General features: G+C 47.8%; 1 protein-coding gene across 2 annotated transcripts in view; it reads left to right on the forward strand.

Annotated features, from left to right (window-relative positions):
- The window catches only part of LOC8041674 (histone acetyltransferase KAT7), a 48215-nt gene extending 44946 nt beyond the window's left edge, over positions 1–3269 (forward strand). For both annotated transcript variants that reach the window (XM_029976628.3, XM_029976629.4), the window contains 2 exons: positions 852–967; positions 2890–3269. In XM_029976628.3, coding sequence (XP_029832488.2) covers positions 852–967; positions 2890–2994 — 221 coding nt within the window. In that variant the 3' untranslated portion in view covers positions 2995–3269. The remainder of the gene's footprint in view (positions 1–851; positions 968–2889) is intronic.
- Positions 3270–17519: the final 14250 nt, after the last annotated feature.

Raw genomic sequence — 17519 nt, forward strand, 5'->3', positions numbered from 1 at the left:
TTTGCAGTGTCCGCGATCTGCGGTATCAGTTCCCGCATCACTTGGTTTGTAGCCGGTTTTTGATAATGTTTTGCTGTTGCGTTCCCAGAGATAACCCACCCCACATTTTTCACCATTTATCTCTTCATTTGAAGTGGGCGTTCTTTCAGAACTTTACGGTAGTTAGTTCCTTTACAGGTATTGGTATACCTGTCAAGACATCTTTGTATTTATTTTTATTCAAACACACTGCCAGCTTTGATGCCAATGCAAGATAGTAAGGTCACTGGCAACCACAGCTTGCACTTGAACAGATGGAATGTTTTTGTGGAAAGTGGACAGGACTCGCATATTATTGAGAGCATTATTCGATAGACCAGTGATTCTCAACTACGTTGATGTTTCGCGGACGCCTTTTGGATTGGCGGAGATCATGGGGGACCCTGTTCGTGGTGAGGAGAAGGGAAAGGTATATAGGTTAATTTAGATAGTGATTTTATAAATGGATATAACTAAGGGCTAGTGCGAAGTAGGCTTTTCTCATTGACATACAAACGAGAAAACGCATCCAAAAATTGGTATGTTTCTTCTTAATCCGAAAAAAGACAACTTTTATTGCCGGACTGGACTTATGAGGCAGGGCTTCACGGACCCCAATTGGAAGAAGAAGAAAATAGATGGGTGCTATGGAGCCCCCGATTGGAGAACCGCTGCAACAGTTTGATTGATCGCTGCATTTTACGATGGAAGAGTTTCTAAAATTACCTGTGCTGAAGCGTTCAGGTTTAATGTGTTGATCGTGTTTGGTTCTAGTATGAACAGTTGTCCAAGTTAACGCGTCTAAGATGCAAAATGTGTTTGTGCACACACAGACTTGAGCCAAGAGACGGCAATCAGCGCCTACGACATAGTGAGCACGCTGCAGTCCCTGGGCATGCTCAAGTACTGGAAGGGAAAGCACCTGGTGCTGAGGAACCAAGTCAACACCGTGAGTATGGCCACTCCACTCCATTTTTTGACCAGAGGAGGGAAAATCCTCAGGACGCAAGTCGGGACCAGTTGCAAAGGTACCGTAGTTGGCACTACCAGGGAGAACTCGGAAAGGAAGCTGGATCGGTAGCCGACGCTTCTCCAATCGAGTTTGCTTCTTTGGGGCTTTACCAGGAGCCGTCAGCAAATGAAAGAGAAGTCCAAACGAGATGCAGCTAGTCTAAGCCGATTAGGAAGAATGCGAAGCTTGACGAAGAACATATCCCACGACGAAATATTGGCTGCTGCTCTGGGGCTTCCTAATGCTGGTACGACGAGCCAGGGCCGTACCCAGAAAAAAATTTCGGGGGGGGTTTTCGGGGACAACGGCGGCCATTTTGTCTTATTTTCGCCTATGAATCATGTCAATCGGTGGCATATAATGGAGAGTTATAGCAAACCGAAGAACCGGTCCCGGTTTGGTACCCGGTAGCCGACCGGTGCCACTGCGCGTGCTCAGAGGTGGAGATTAAAATCGGCTGGCTGCAAGTGCATCGACCAGGGCCGTACCCAGAAAAAAATTTCGGGGGGGGGTCAGAACCCCCTAACCCCCCCCCTGGTTACGGCCCTGCGACGAGCTCATCTGATGGATCATTTCTTAAGCAAAAGCAAAATCAGAGCGGTTTGTGAGACGCGTCGTCATTGAGGAACTAGACGCTGTTGTGCTGCACGTCGGTGGGCACAATCCAAAAAAGTGGGGAACCTAACAGCAGCATGCTCCCCTTAATGGTTGTTCCCGATTTCCGTCAGCCTAACGGCAGTTGCACTCTACAGCAGTGCATAGTACACATATTGGCGCATGTATTGTTTTCCAGAAATGAGATGTTTGCCTAGTCTAATCGAATGCAAACTTATCTGGTGTACAAATCCAACACCGGGGTTTCCTAAGCCTTGTTATCCTTTCCTACCTCGTGGGTTGGCTCTTCCGAAGAAAAGGGCAGTTTATGTCATTTAAATTAACCTGTAGTTATCAGGGAAGTTGCATGAAAACAGCGATTCCTGTTGGCACTCTATTAAACTGCGCAAGTCTTATGTACGCTGCACTACACAGCATGAACATGATCGATATTAGCACATTCTTTTGCGTTTTACTCAAACAAGGCAGCGACAATCACCAGCCTCGTCTGGTAAAATTTGTTTTCGTTTTGTGACTCAAAAAGTCGAAATAAAATTATTATTAATATTATTATTATTAAATTTGATGAACAAAGTTGGTGCTTCAGATGAGTGAACTCCTTTGCTCTGTGGTGGATAATTTTATTAGAATTCCACTAAACTTAGTGAAAACGATCTTTATATTTGCTTTAAGAATAGCAAACCTAGGAATAGTCCACAATAGTTCCTGCTATGTGAGCATATATTAATATTTTTGGTAAACTCAACAGTTGGTAAGCAACAGCCCAGGTTGATAAAAAATGAAACCAAACTTCTTATGCATTTCAGTGCACGACTTTTCAAATATTTTTTCTATCCGGCCGCTTTTCTTTCGAAAGGTGGTAGATTTGTCGAGCCAATCTACGAACCCCTCCCAACAGGTTTGTTTGAATTCGTACGAAACCACCTTACCGCTCAATCACACTGGAAGCGTATCCGCGTTCGCAAAGCGGTTGCAAACGCGGTTGTATAAAGATCCAGTACAATTGCACGCGCACTCAATGACATCAAGAGCGCGTGCAATTGTACTGGATCTTTATACAACCGCGTTCGCAACCGCTTTGCAAACGCGGATACGCTTCCAGTGTGGATGAGCGTTAGGGAGCTCCGATGACTGCCATTCATTTTGTGAGAAAAGAGAAACCGGAGGAACTTGCTCTTGCCGGTTTCTGCTGCTGCGTGCCGTGCCTCCTTGGCGAGCCCCTCTGGTCTCTGTTTGCCGGGCAGGAGTCACTGGAGAGCCTGCCGGCCAAGTCGCGCAAGGTGCGCCACGACCGAGCCCTGGACCCCGAGTGCCTCCGCTGGAAGCCCTACGCCCTGCCCAACCGGTAGCCGCCGGGGAGCCGAGCAAGAGCCGCCCTTCCAGTGTGCGTGCTTGTGCCCGAGCGCCCAGCATCGCCGGTTTTAGAACAAAGAGGTTTTAGAAGATGGGGAACGTCCCGCAGCATCGCGAGAGCTGGGGGCTGCTCCCAAGAATTTCCAAAAAGAAAGCGAGGGAGGTAAAAAGCAGTCCGCCTTCGTTTCGTTCGCTGTTCTATGTTTTAGGAGCGAGGTAAGAGTCTACTCGAGATAAGTGTTTTTAAATAAAAGGTTTTTCCCAACGAGAATGCGGTGTTTTCGTCCAGCGGCCTCCATGGGCCCTGCGTGTTGTGGGTGTCGCCTCCGTCCGGCGATGTGCGATTGTTTTTGGGAGTAATTGTGTAACGGCAGAAATGGGCCAAATACTCCCGAGAGTGTACATAATTAAATACAAATACTGACAAAGATGTATTTAATTACAATTGCACCTTTGAGTTATTCCTTGCACTGTTCCTTCGGAAAATTTTTGAGAGTGCCACACGCGTCAAGTTTAAACGTGAAGTCACGTTTTTCTGCAAGTGCCTTAACCGACATTGGAATAAAATTATACTTGCGGTCTCTGTACCGAGGTTAAAGGCAATGGCTCAACCTGCGAAGGTAACACAAACTTTTTGTCTGGAATGTGTCTCATGTACCTGGGCAGGTGAGAGCGCCTGCCAGATATAGGAGTTCTCACCCGTGGTCTTTGTTCTCACTGCACCGTAGATAGACTGTGGAGAGCCTGCGTTCCGTATCGCATCGAGGCTTTACAATTGTTGAACTGGTTTGTCAGTCATCTTATACCTCACGAATACCGCAGAGTACATTCAAACTACACGCCTTCGCACGTGTTGCACTCGTGAAATTTTTCCGTGGGGTTCACACGTCTACGACATCAATACTTGATTGGTATCCAAGCATTCAATGGCACAAAACACTTAAGCATCACTTTACAAAGCACCCAACACCCTCTTCGATTGTCCCGCGTGTTTTTGAAGCAGGTTATGCCCAACTTGCGTGGTGCAGTTTTACTCGCGACGTCACTTGTGGAGCAAAAAAGCGTGATGTAAGTTGCGGTGCTTCAAGGTTGCTGCTGCAAAAGGTGGAAGCAAAATCGCACCATGTGATTTAGGCTTTATGCTGCCTTTCACTGGTGCTACGCTTTTGTAGTTGCCAAAACTGTTTATGCAAGGAAAAAAATTGGCAGCCCCTTCTCAGGTATTGAGTTAGTCCGAAAGCATAAAACACTCATTACAGACGTCACAGCCACGTCTACGCATGTGCCCAAGGAAACATGGCAGCTGTGCACCGAGCTGCAAAGCAAATATTCCCGGGTCTTGAACCGCAATGCAGATGCATAACCAAGACCCCACGACTCACCTGGACCTAGACGTCAATTCACTTTGGCAACTGCCTTTTTTTAAATGCTTTTTTGATGCCGAATGCTGCGGGGACTGCAGCAAAAAAGCGTTTCATGTTCTAAAGACATCTTGGACAAACAAAGGTGACCAATCAGAAATCCTGGCCTTCCGCACATAGCCGCCCAACCTCCACAGTGCTTCACACTGCTGACTTTAGGATGCAAAAGGTGCGGTGGCAATCAGTTCGTCGAATGACGTTTCATTGATAAATGGCTTCGTCGACATGCAACGTTTCCTCGGAAAGCTTCCAGCGCTAGTTTCATTGATTGACGTTGCGTCAAACACAACCCTGTGGTTTTCGCATCAAACTATGCCTCGTGCCTGGTTTATGCGGGAGAGAAAGGGGAGGCCCAAAGCTTGTTAAACATGCCTCGGTGAATCGCGCGCTAGCTTTCAGCAGCTTAGTAAACGAAGAAATATGTTGTCAACAAAATGTCAAAGGGGCCACGAAATCCACGAAACAAGCTCGTGGAAGCTTGTTTCGTGGATTTCGTGGCCCCTTTGACACACGCACACTGCAAAAAATAGCCATACATTTCTATGACTTTACAGGTGAATGTTGCCTTTAAAAACGTATGTGCGAAGGTAAAAAAATATATATATAACAGCCTGGTACGCGTGACATGTCGTGTGAGATGGATGGTTGATTGTAGAAGGACTCCTTGCAGGCTTGCGCGCGCTCCGTCCTGTAGGTTTTAGATCGAAGGCTGGACTGGTGTATTCTAGTACACCATAGCAAGACAAAGGCTAACTACGGTCACGTGATTTGGTCACGTTGGCATGGTTAGTGAGGAAAATAAGGAGGAAAATGAGAAAGGCGAGGTGTCAAGGGAGCATGGCTTGTGGAGGCTACGCGGCCGACGTCATGCCCTCTCCTACCCTTCTATCCTCCTTGGCTGAAGTCCTCAGAACTAGGGGTGTCGCGAACCAGCCGAGGTCAAGTTCGACCAGGTTCGACTTTTTCGAACTTTTAGTGGAAAGTCGACGAACCTTGTATTGAGGTTCGACTCGTGTGCGCATGCGCGATAGGCTGGCCAATTGGCTTCGGATAGGATGGTAATGGCTAAGGGATGAATTAAGGGCAGCGCTGATTGGTTATTTCAGTTAATACAGTACAAAAATTAAGTTATTAACTTCTTCAGTAATTAGAATTAGTTTCTTTTAATTACAGTTGTTCACGTGACAAAACTAAAATAACCCTTTGCATAAAAAAAAAATTCTCCAAACCTAGACGTGCTTGTGTCAAGGTCTGGCCACACTGTCCAGAAAGTCGAACCGGTCAAATCTGGTGAAAAGTTTCGAATGTCGTCGAGACACTTCGATCTAGTCGAACCCTAAAAGTTCGACCTAAAAATCCGGTTCGACAAAAGTTCGCGACACCCCTACTCGGAACCCCCACGCCACCGCTGCCGCCGCACGCTGAGCGTGGCGCGCTGCTGGCTGAACGCCTTTCTTAATTTAAAATACTGTCGAAAAAACGCACACACAAAAAAAAAATCTTTTATTAGTTTTATTTAATTGAAAAATAAAAAAAGTCATTATCATTATTTAGCAACCTGTGTCCACGCCGCCGCCAGAAGAGAACATGCGCACAGGTCTGTCACGTGGTGCTTGCGCTTTTTCGGGAGCTTCTTACGGGCTCTAAGAGTTACTTATTAAGCTTCGTTTTTTGTTGCTCTTAAAATGAAGATTAATGAGTACTAGTATCCTTCAGAGCCGATATAGGAAGCTCCTGAAAGAGTGCAAGCACCAAGTGACCAGTCACGTGACTCTAGTAGCCAACTTTCCCGCGGGCGACAACTACAAATTTGTTTTGTGCCGTATATATAGTTCTAAATATTTTAAGGCGAAAGCCAATTGTCCCTTTACGCAAAAAAGCGGCGGCATTGTGCCCGAAAGATGGTCACACCAATACGTCGTCAAGCATGCTGTTCAGAAATAAAACACAAAGAAAAGCAACGCGGATGTTTCGTCATGAAACCGGCGGGTTTCGCCACGCCTGCGCAGCGGAGGAGCGCGATGTTACCGCCGGAGCGCCGTGTGCGAAAGGAAGACATGGTGTGCTGCTTGTAGGAAAGCTTTCGCATTCCTATACTCTGTTTCATACTTAGCGTGCAACGCTGTCAAAGCAACCGGCGCGATCATGGGGCTGGATCTCGTTAATCATTTGCACGCGGTCTCGCGCAAAACAAAACCATAGATGAAGCCACGCGCTCGGGCCAGTATCTTTGACAGCGTTGCGCGCTATGTATATGAAACAGAGTATAAACGCAAACAATCTTAAGTAGTGATGGACCGAATCTGCCGAACTTCAGATTCGGCAAAGTTCAAGAAATGCCGAACTTTAGAAGAAAAGTTCGGCAAATGTCTGCGCACGCAGACATTTGCCGTCTGAACGTGACTACACCGTGGTTTGCAAATGGATGCCGTGCAGTGACACATGCGGCGTGCGGGTCAACATCGTGCAGTGCATGGTGGTGCAGTGTCGTACAACCAGCGGTTACGGCGAGGTGTGGAGTAGACAACACGGTAACAGTGCGTTTTTGAGCGAGTGTGGTTCTCTTCAATATTTTCTGCCTCAAGATTAGAAGATCGACTAGTAATTTGCGCAGTCCACTGCGCAAGTGACAAATGATGCGGTACATTCTGGATAACGTGATTTTCATTTGACATTTCCAGTGATGCAACGAGGTAGTTGAAACGTTGGCCGACAAATGCCTTAAAGCACTCCTCGCAATTAAAACATTTCTGTTTTCGGCTCAGAAGTAGTGTGTGCCAAAACTAAATAATATTGCTTTTTCAATTAGCGTTATTTCGCGATTTTCCCGTATCTGCATAAAACTGTACACAGAACTATCACGCTCGACGTTGCACATCCGACCATTCCTAACTCTCCCTATCTTCCTAAACGTTCATGTGTGTCCTAGCAGCAGAAACTGGCATTTGCATGGAAGTGCAGAAACTGCACTTCCATGCAAAGCTGACGTCAAGTGATTCAAATTGAAAAACATACATATTTACAATAATATTATTATCTCTTCTGGGGAAGGCTCAGCAACCGTTGCATTCGTTTTCGTGCACGAAATGGTGACATCCAGAGAAAACAAGAACGCAGCGTTATTGCCTTCATTTTAACAATGTAGAGTACACACACAGGCAGGCTTGCGCTGATGATGCCCCCAAACCGAAACTCTCGTAGCGTGATCCGTGACTGCGCCACACTCGCTTCTACCTAGAGCACTATATAGCTCCTTCGGAGCAGAGTAGCGCAATCTAGAACGCCGTCTCTCGGCGACTAGCGGCGAACGCCCGGAGGTTCCAACTGCGGTCAGAAATGTGGGCAGTTTGATACTTTAGACCCATGTTCCGGATAAAAAAAACAGGACGCGGGATGGCCAAAAAAACCTGCTTTTCGTGCAAGGCTCGTCAAATTATGAGGCGCTGGAGAAATGCAGCCTTCTGCGTTAAGTCCTTATTTCGAACTCTTTTTGTTCGCCTTCCGCCCATTGAAAAGCATGCGGCAAGGGCCTTAGAACGCACCTGGTATCGCTGCGCCGCAGCGTTCTTCCGCATCAAAAAGTTCGTCTGCTTTCCTCGCCGTCACCATGGCAACGAACGCCGAATGAATAGAAGCACGCACGGTACCGCCGCGTGAAGCCAGCAACAGCTGACGCCATTTTACGAACGCCGTCTGCTAGCCACATCCGAACGCGGTGTGTCAGATCAACCGCCTCCGCCGGTGCGCCGCTAGCAAAGACGACGAAGCTGAGGCACGCCGACGGCGAATGGGCGAGCAACAGCACCGCGGGACGGCTGCAGCGGCGGCATTTATTCGGATCAAAGGCCGCCTTCGCCGGTGCGCCGCTAGCAAAGACAACGAAGCTGAGGCACGCCGACGGCGAATGGGCGAGCAACAGCACCGCGGGACGACTGCAACGGCGGCATTTATTGGGATCAAAGGCGCGAAATAAGCAAGAACAATTTTTATTTGAATCATAACACCCGATATCCAAGTTGGGGACCACATACCTTTGCTGGGTCTTTCCTGTGAACTTTTTACAGAGACAGGGGGTGCCGCATTCAAAACACAGCTCCGTTTGCAAAATATGGGGGCCCTGAAGAGGACCGTTGAGACCGCTACCAGAACCTATAACTGACGTAACGAGCACTTGACGAGCGGTTGGCGCATAAGTCGTCTTTACGCATGCAGGCGGGTGACGGGCTCAGCGCAGCGGATCCCTCGAAGTCACCGGGGCCGTCAGAATCCTCGCCCTGTCTGCGTCGGGGCTCTAGATTTTGGCGGCCGCGGCGACGAACGACTGGAATCTATCAGTGTTTCCGCGCCTTCTCTCTCCTCCAAAACATGAACTTTGCAAGGTGACCAGTGAAATGGTGGCTCTCGCGCCGTCCACGTGGAAGAGAGTTTTTGACGTGGGCCCAGGTGCCCTCCACCGTATTGGTGTGCGCACCAGTGTTGCGGAGTTGCCACTGCGGAGTTGGAATGATTCCGGAATCATTCCGAATTTTCGCGACCCCGGAATGGAATGGGAATGGAATGGCGACAACGTTCAGGGGAATGGAATGGGAATGGAATTAGATGCCTTTTGCCCGGAATGGAATGGGAATGGAATGGGCCCGGTTCTTCTTTTTTTCTTTTTTTTAGTGTTTACGGTCAGTGAACTTGAGCCAGTCAGCGATCCAGTTTCTCATAAATAAAATGAGCGGGCGGAAAACAGCTAACCCGCTTGGAGCTCTAACAGACTTTTACGCAAAAAATGCAATACAAAAAAGAAGTGTCAAAGCAAAGAGCAGAGGGGGAGGGGGTGGGGCTGGCGGTGGCGCCTTTCGCGCTGGCGACGGGCTTTACCGGCGTTACACGAGAGCGAGCGAAACAAGAAACCAAGCACCAAGCAAAAGGAACGAAGGCATGGAGAATACACGCGCGCACAGACTGAGATCTGGGAGCGGGGGACGACTCATACCTCGCAGAGCTGCTCTGGTAACTTGTTGACTCGCGCGCCGCCGAAAGATGATCAGTTATTGTTTTCTTATAGTTCGAGGAGCGTTGTTTAGCAGGCAGCCAACCCTGCTGCCTTCCACGTTCCTTCGTGCGCACTCCTTTGAAGTGCGAAATCTGGGTTTGCTTCGGCATTAAAACAAAGCGAGATTCACTTTTCTCTTCTCCTCTTGCACTTTGCTCCGACGCTTGTCTTTTTATGCTGCATTTTTACGTGTACGTCCGCCTTTTACTTGGACTTTCTTCCGATGCTTGTTTTGTGTGTTATATGTTTTACAGTCAAGTGGGTTAGGGTTACAAGCAAGCTAGCGGATTCCCGCTCATTTCCTTTGACTTCAGTCTCTGCCTACTGTGTTTCACCTTGTGATGGACCGCTGCGGACGCTACGAGTCACCCCAGGCAATCCAGCGCCGTGAGCGGGACTACACGCACAGCGCGTTTCTGCGCCCCAGGGTCATGCGACACTAAGAACAGAAGGCGCTGGATTGGTTTCGATAGCTCTCTTGCTGTCTGTTGCGGTCCATTGTAAGGTGAAGTAGATTGTCGCCATCGCTCTTGTCGCGTGACCGAACTGACTAGACCTGCAGAAAAGACGGTTTCGTTACATGGTATATACAGTCTCTCGTGCTGCGCCGTAGATTTTGCACTTTGTCAGAGGATGTGTTCTTGCCACTGTACATGGAGTCGCCTCCAGCAGCGTACTAGCCGTATTGCTGTGCAGGTATTTGAAGAATGCAGTAATCTAGCTTATTTCTGCGCCGCGCACGAACTGGACATTTTTATGGTCTTATCAAACAAACACGCTGGCCGCGTATGTCCTAGAAGACAAATGCAAACAATTTTGCCAAAAAAATTTGTGGATTTAAGTTTTGCTGTTTGTTGCGAGCCACGTGGTCGAAAAACCGACGTTTTAAACAAGCATCGACATATCAAGGGGCTTTCTCGATGTTTGCATACAACGTAAAAAAACAGTTTGCGCCACCAGCGCTCCGCTTAGTAAAATCAGTGATTTTTTTAGGCATTTTGCATTTTATTGCAATTGTCTATGCGTTTGATAATGTCAACTTTACGGTGCATATGCCAGCAACACAATGTAGCTGTCAAGTGCCAACTTTTACGTTTAGGAATTAGAGGAATGGAATAGAACGATTCAGCCATTCCAGGAGTGGGAATGGGCTCAGTGTCTCCATTCCTAGGAATTGAAAGGAATTGAATTATCGCAAACTCTAATTCCCCGAAATGGAATTGGAATGGAATGGGGGTGCCCATTCCGCAACACTGGTGCGCACCAGTGTTCGGGTCGACAAAGTGCAGCTTGTGGTTAACGGTGAGGTGCGTGAAGCGAGCGTCATCTGCAAGCTTGCGATAGCCAGCCCAACAATCTGTGATTATTCTTGTTCCAGGGCGGACCCACTTGGCTATTAGCCCTTGCAGGGTTTTAGCGCCACGGGTCTCCACGGGAACAAAAAAGCAGCACCCGCTGCAACGCGCCACACCACCGAAAACCCACACACTGCGATGGTACTTGTGCCGACCGATCATACTCTCGTCTAGTTCTACAGTCACGCCTTCGCCACCAATCATGTCTGAATGCTTACAGACGGCATTTACCACAACCTCTCGACAAAGGCTCGCCCAATCAGTTATTGTCTTACTTGCGATATCAGCCTCCCGCTGAATGACGGCGCACGGTAGGTTCTGGCATCCGGAGGATGATTTTCATGAGTTGGAGAAACGTCAGGTGCGTGCGATCCCTCGAAAAAGGAACCGCTCCGTACCGAGACCTCGCCCCGGCACTGAACTTTGACCGGCTTCCTCTTGGGCACCTCACAAGTCATCCACACACCGCAACCCCCCCCCCCCCCCCCCCCCCCCCCCCCCCCGTGTTTAGATAAAGTGTTTAGTGCTTTACTAACTTCACGACAGACTAGTTTTGAAAAGTGTGAACTCGCCGTTCATTTTTTAATCAGCCGTGTTGTATCGATCTCCATGTATTCTCCCATAGGGCGGGCCGGCTCTTGGAACCCTGAGTACCACGTGACTCGCGCCGAGCCGCTCTGTCGGCCATCTTGTCGGCAAAACACGAGGTTCAAAGGATTGCGCTACTCTGCTCCGTAGGAGCTATATAGTGCTCTACTTCTACCCAACCTCGTTGTCACGCCATTCTGCAAGGAGTCACTAAAATTGCCTGTAAGCACACAAAAATGACACCGATACAATTATCTTGCAGAATATCACCTTATTTAGTAATAACTGTGTCAAGCATTACATGTTGCATTTTAAGTTAAAAAAAACAACAAAAAACATAAAACCTTTTTTCGCCTGAAAAAACAAAATATCAACGTTAAAGGGGCCATGAAACGAATTTTGGGTTGGGATGAATGATTTTAAATTGGGACTTTACTAATCGCATATCATTTAGTTGGCCAAAAGAAAGAGGCTAGAAAGTCAAAAGCCAGCTTTTCGGTACGAACATTTGAAAATATAGCGGATTATTGTGTACCTTGTGCCTTCGAAAGCTCTCCGCCTTTTCACTATGATACATCCGCGGTTCCAAAAGCGCGTCACTGACGCCAACCTGACGTCAGCCGAGCCCAGCTCACGCATTGGACACGGGAACTGCGTCACTCCGACGCATGCGCTCGTCAACAATCCATCCGTCGACGATTATTTGGATTCGCGTTCGTGGGCAATGAGTGCCCTGACGGAACTTATTGTCATTGGGGAATGACGAGTTCTATGGTGTGCGTAAAAAGCACGGTGGAAGCTAGGAGTCATCGCACCGGTGCCGAAGGAATGTCACGACTACGTGATTTCATAATTCGCATTTGAGTTGAGGATTAAAGCTAAGGAGGAAGAAGTAGAAAAGACGTTTCATTACCCCTTTAAGTCTGGTAACAATGTATTTTTGCCGAATCTCTGCCGAATCTTTAGAAAAGTTCGGCATAAGTTTGGCTTTTGCCGAGTCCCAAGATTCGGCGCCGAACTTTCGATTCGGGAGAATCGAAAGTTCGGCGATTTTAATTAAATTTTTTAAATGGTGTTTTTAGGCTTCTTAGGAACCTGGCATACTGCCAAATTTTTTATAGACATTTGTGACGCGTATTTCTGTACCTACGCAAGAACTGAAGAAACCGAAACTGAACTATCTGTGTTTCTCAATTTTGGGCCTCCGAAAATGGAGGTGACGTAGGGAGTAATGTCACATGTGAATTGTCGGTACCGGTAGCATTTAGGGCGTCGAGACTCTGGTTACCGCGGTGGGTTATAGCAGCGCGGTGTTCCGCGCTGCGTTCTTTATTTTATATATTTTCTTTGTCCGTAGTTGCTCGTTGCCCGTTTCGCGTGCAGTGTAGCAAAGAGAAAAAGAATTATGGTGTTTTATTTACGGTTTAGTTATCATTTTTGGTTCGATTCATAGTTTTCATGGTTATTCAAGTGGAATTAGAACAATGTTCATAAAAACCACGAACCAAAGCGTGACCGAAGGCACGTTTCTCGTTTCGACCAATCGCTGACGCGTCTCTTGTGACGTCACGCTTCCAGGCCCCGCAGGGTCACGTGACCTCCGCTTCTGCTGGTTTCTCCCGCAACGCTCGGGGCGTCGCCTCGATCGATCCCGGTACGATTATTACCGCGACTGTTTAATTGATTCGCGCGGCACACAAGCGCTGGTTTCGGCTGAAATTTGGGCAACGTGGCCTGAGACGTGCCGGGAACCCAGTTCAATCGCCAAAAAAATATTCGAAATTGCCTTCAATTTTTTTTTCAATTTATTTTATTACATTTCTTTTTTAAATTCAGATTGTTAAAAAAAAAAGTTTCCCTTTGCATATGTACTTTAGTCGCTTTAGTCAATTTAGTCCCGTCGGATGTGTCCGTTCCATCTCCTATGGACACACACCATTCATTTCAATGGTAAGTTGAATCATAATGTTTATTGTTAGACTGATGGGTACTGCAGAGGTGTGAAAGTTGTATATCAAAAGGCCGAGATTTCCCTGGACAAAAAAGGGGGAAAAACATTCTAGAGCCATAAAGATAAAGTTTCACAGTAAGAGTACACAGACACTGATCCCCACAAGGAGCGGATGTAAAAATACACAGACATCGATCGCCACGTGGAGACGGCACGTCTGCAGAGATCTTCGAGCTCATCTCAGTTGGTGGAAGGGCTTCTGTCCGAGTGCAACACTGAGAGATCGTCACAGGACTCCGACCGCACACTGAAGGAATACTGGTGACGTATGAGCTACTCGAAAAGGGACTGAAGGGCACTGACGCGGTTCAAGTACACACACCCATCAATATTATTGTTTGCCGTTGCTGTTCCACAAAACTGTCCAAGGCGAACCGGGTATTCATCAAACGTGTGTTCACGAAACGTGTTTCCACGAGCAGCGCGTCTCGAGTTCCGTCCAGACAGAACAATATCAGATGCAGTAGAATTCCGTCCAAGCGGAATGATAGCAGGCCCAGCAGAGTTTCGTCCAGATGGAGCGATAGCAGGCATAGTAGAGTTCCGTCCGGACGGAAAGATAACAGGCCCAGTAGAGTTTCATCCAGCAGGAACGACAACAAGCCCTGTAGAGTCCCCTCGGTTCCGTCCCGAAGGCACAGTAGAAAGTGGTCTTCCTTTTCGTCCAAGCTAAAGTAACATTAACAACAGCCCTCGGTCGTTTTCTTGGGATGCCGAAGGTGTATTTTTTGTAGATTATTTACAAAACCCACTACAGGTGCTTACTATGTCGACTCAATTACTAAATTATGTTCTGCAATCAAAAAGAAAGGTCGTAAAAAGGTTGAGACAGGGAGTACTCCGTCGGTACGACAATAGTCCCAGCCTCGGATCTTGCATTGCAATGGGTGCCATTCCTAAAGAAAGCTTTGGAAATGCTGGAATATCCACCGTGTTCACTGAATCTAACTCCCAATGACTCAAACGTAAAAAAAAAAAAAAAAAAAAAAAAAAAAAAAATTGCATCGGGGGGAGGGGGGGGGGGGGGGTATTTTTAATAGGTAATGAGATAATAGAAGTTGGAGATTTGTGGTTTGCAGAGCTTAGACAAACATTTTTCCAGAAAGCAGGAGAAATGTGGGATTGCTGGGACAATTGCATTCAATTAGCAGCGGTTAAGTATCGTTCTGTCTGGACGGAACTCTACAAGGCTTGCTAACTTTTCGTCTGGACAGAACTATATCTAGTGGTGACTATCATCCTGTCTAGCAGGAGCCCTGGCCCCCGCGGTCCACGAAACGATAGGGATTCGAAAAGATGGCCGATCCAGAAGTTCCAGTGACCGCCTTCGCGGAGCGGGGAAGCGCGAGCTCAGTCAGTAGGTCAGCACGGGCGGATCGCGCGTATGCACATGTGCAGATGCACGCATGCCGTAATTTTTACCGAATCTTTGACGAATTTTCCCACAAAAAGCTTGGCTTGTAACAAACGTTGCCAGATACCTCTGCCAAATCGGTAAGATCCGCATTGGAAGCTCCGTCTTCAGTCCCCCCAACTTCCTACCTTTGATAACACTTGGGCGTCTTGGCAGCGTGCTGGAGGCGGAGCTTCTCGTGTAGCAGCAACCCTATGCAGTGTTCTGGCACACAGACGGAAGGAGTTAGAAAAGAAGGCCAAGGCCTGCGCATGACGAAATCGTTGGTGGGTCCCAGGCTGCAAACACGCTAAAGCTTGACGAAAGCCCAGAGCGGCAGACCAGTCCGTCTTGGCGTCGCGCTCGTGATACTCTGCCACAAGCGCTGTTGACGATGCTGACGCAAGGTAAGCTGCGCTGTGTGGAAGTGATGACATTTGGAGGGAAAGGCCTCATCTTCTGTTGTCGGCTACGAGTGCAGGGGAAACTCCTACCTCTTTCCACTTTAGCAGAGTGAATGATAGAGAGGAGGTCGCCTTCTCCCCAGCGTTCGCTTTGCAAAAGGGACGAGCTTTCTCTTAATTCTTTGTCACAGGTTAAAGTGATACTGAAATGAAATTACTTAAACATGATCAACGAAATCTGCCAATGACAATCACACGTTTGTACGTTTCTATTTTGAACCGATGGCTATAGTTTTCGTTCCAAACGGCCGAATCCAGCGAACGTTCGAAGAGCAGCCATCGGAAAGCGCGATGCGTCTCGGCAGATCCGGCGCCTCCAGCGCATTCGTGACGTCACGTTTTCCTTCACAGGCAAGGCTACAACTGTAGCTGGCGCGGTCGTGAGCTTCGCCACTTGGTGGCGTCAACTCATAACAACCCGGACGTTCGGGACGCCCGGCGCCCGCTCCACGCAAGGGTTGAATAGACGCGGGAAAGAATGGAAATTCATTTGAAGTTCGACCCTTCGACAGTGCTCGCGCTCACGCAGCTTGCCGCCTTCCGCAAAGCAGCGCTACTTTTACAGCTAGTTTAACGTTCCGACATTTCGTTTTTATTTTTCAATAATGTTGTGGTGTCATTTCGAACAATAAATTAGTGTTTTTGTGATGTGCTCAGAACGTGGTTGACATTTAGACAATAAAATAGGCGCTAGTATTTTGTTGCAGCACCCCTTTAAAAGTGATGAACATGCATTTTTTTTTTTTATTTGGAACGCTTACTGTTTTCCGTAAGCACACAAGCAAGAATCGTTCGGTGCAACTCTGCCTCGTTGGTTGGGTTTTACCGATGACACTCTCGAGTTGGCCGAGCCCTGTTGCGGCGGTGCGTACGTGAGGTGCCGCGGAGCCGACGCCCGTGACCTGTCACGCCAGGCCCGAGTACAAAGCGGCCGACAGGAGTCGCGACGCAGCGCTGCACTTAGAGCGTGCAGGGCAGGGTTACCAAGGATTCAAATCAACCCGGGCCGTCCTCGTGGAAAACCAACAAACAAACCCGACACGCTCAAAAATGCGGCTATCGTAATTGGGTCAGAACAATTAGCTAAATGTCAGCTAGAGATTACCTCTATGATGGCAACAAACTGGCGTTATTAATTGAATTATCGGGTGTCTCGTATATTATGTGTGGTCTAGCAACGTGCCAGACGATTTTATTAGAGTCTGTGCCTTGCTGTAGTCATACCAGAGGTAAATAAATAGTATCAGAGGAAAGTTGGCGACTCCCTCGACGGGTGTAAAAAGCGAGAGATAATGTTTTGAATTTTTTTTTTACTTGATTTCACAATTTTTGTTTTGCGATCATTTTTATGATATGATGATGGAGAAACGCATCGGCTTGAAAGGCGAAACGGGAAATTAGGTTTTTGTTATTTTAGGTTAGGTGGTGCAAGCTACCACTCGTCACAAAGTGTATAAGCCGTTGTTATTCATCCAGAGACCATGACCACGAACGCCTAAGCTTGGAGTGCTCTGTTTTTACATTAGCCTTTAAAAGATGGAATTGCGCGCCTGGCAACTTTATCTGAAACGCTTTCTTCTACATGTGCCACATGTAGAACTTACGGTTCTGCCATGATAACAATGACAATAGGTCTAAAAACAAAAAGTCCGAGGACACCTAAGCACTTGTTATAAGTTGTGAATGCGAAACCATGAATGTCATTCTTCCACTCGCTTAGTTCGTCTGCGGCGTAGTGGCGTGGACGACGACGTTTCCCCGGTTGACGGCCGAGTGCGCGCTCTTGTGAAGTGGCCGCGCCGCGCTGAGCTCTGCCGTGCACCCTGCCCGGAGTTTGCCCGAGCGGGCCCTGCCATCAGGCCCGCACCGCTCCTACCGGCGACCGGGCCGCTGCGTGCGTTGCGCCGCCATAGAAACTTTAATCATGATGATTTAATAAATGAATATAACTAAGGGCTGTGTGAAGTAGACTTCTATTTTTGACATATACACGAGAACACTCACCCGAGAAATTGGAACGCTTCTCAGACCGGAGAACAGACACCCTTTATTGCCGGGCTTGACTGATGAGGCTGGGCTTCGCGGACCCCTAGAATGTCTCCGCGGAACCCAAAGGGGCCGCGGACCCCCAGTAGAAAACCACTGAGTTATTGTATTGATTGATTGACTTCCGTTTACATTTTTGTGCTCGTATTTGTTTTGTTTTTTCTCATTTTTCAAAGTTGCTGTGATGTCATTTTCAATT

Source organism: Ixodes scapularis, unplaced genomic scaffold, assembly GCF_016920785.2.
Source record: "Ixodes scapularis isolate PalLabHiFi unplaced genomic scaffold, ASM1692078v2 PGA_scaffold0__279_contigs__length_252992795, whole genome shotgun sequence".
NCBI classification, from domain to species: domain Eukaryota; kingdom Metazoa; phylum Arthropoda; class Arachnida; order Ixodida; family Ixodidae; genus Ixodes; species Ixodes scapularis.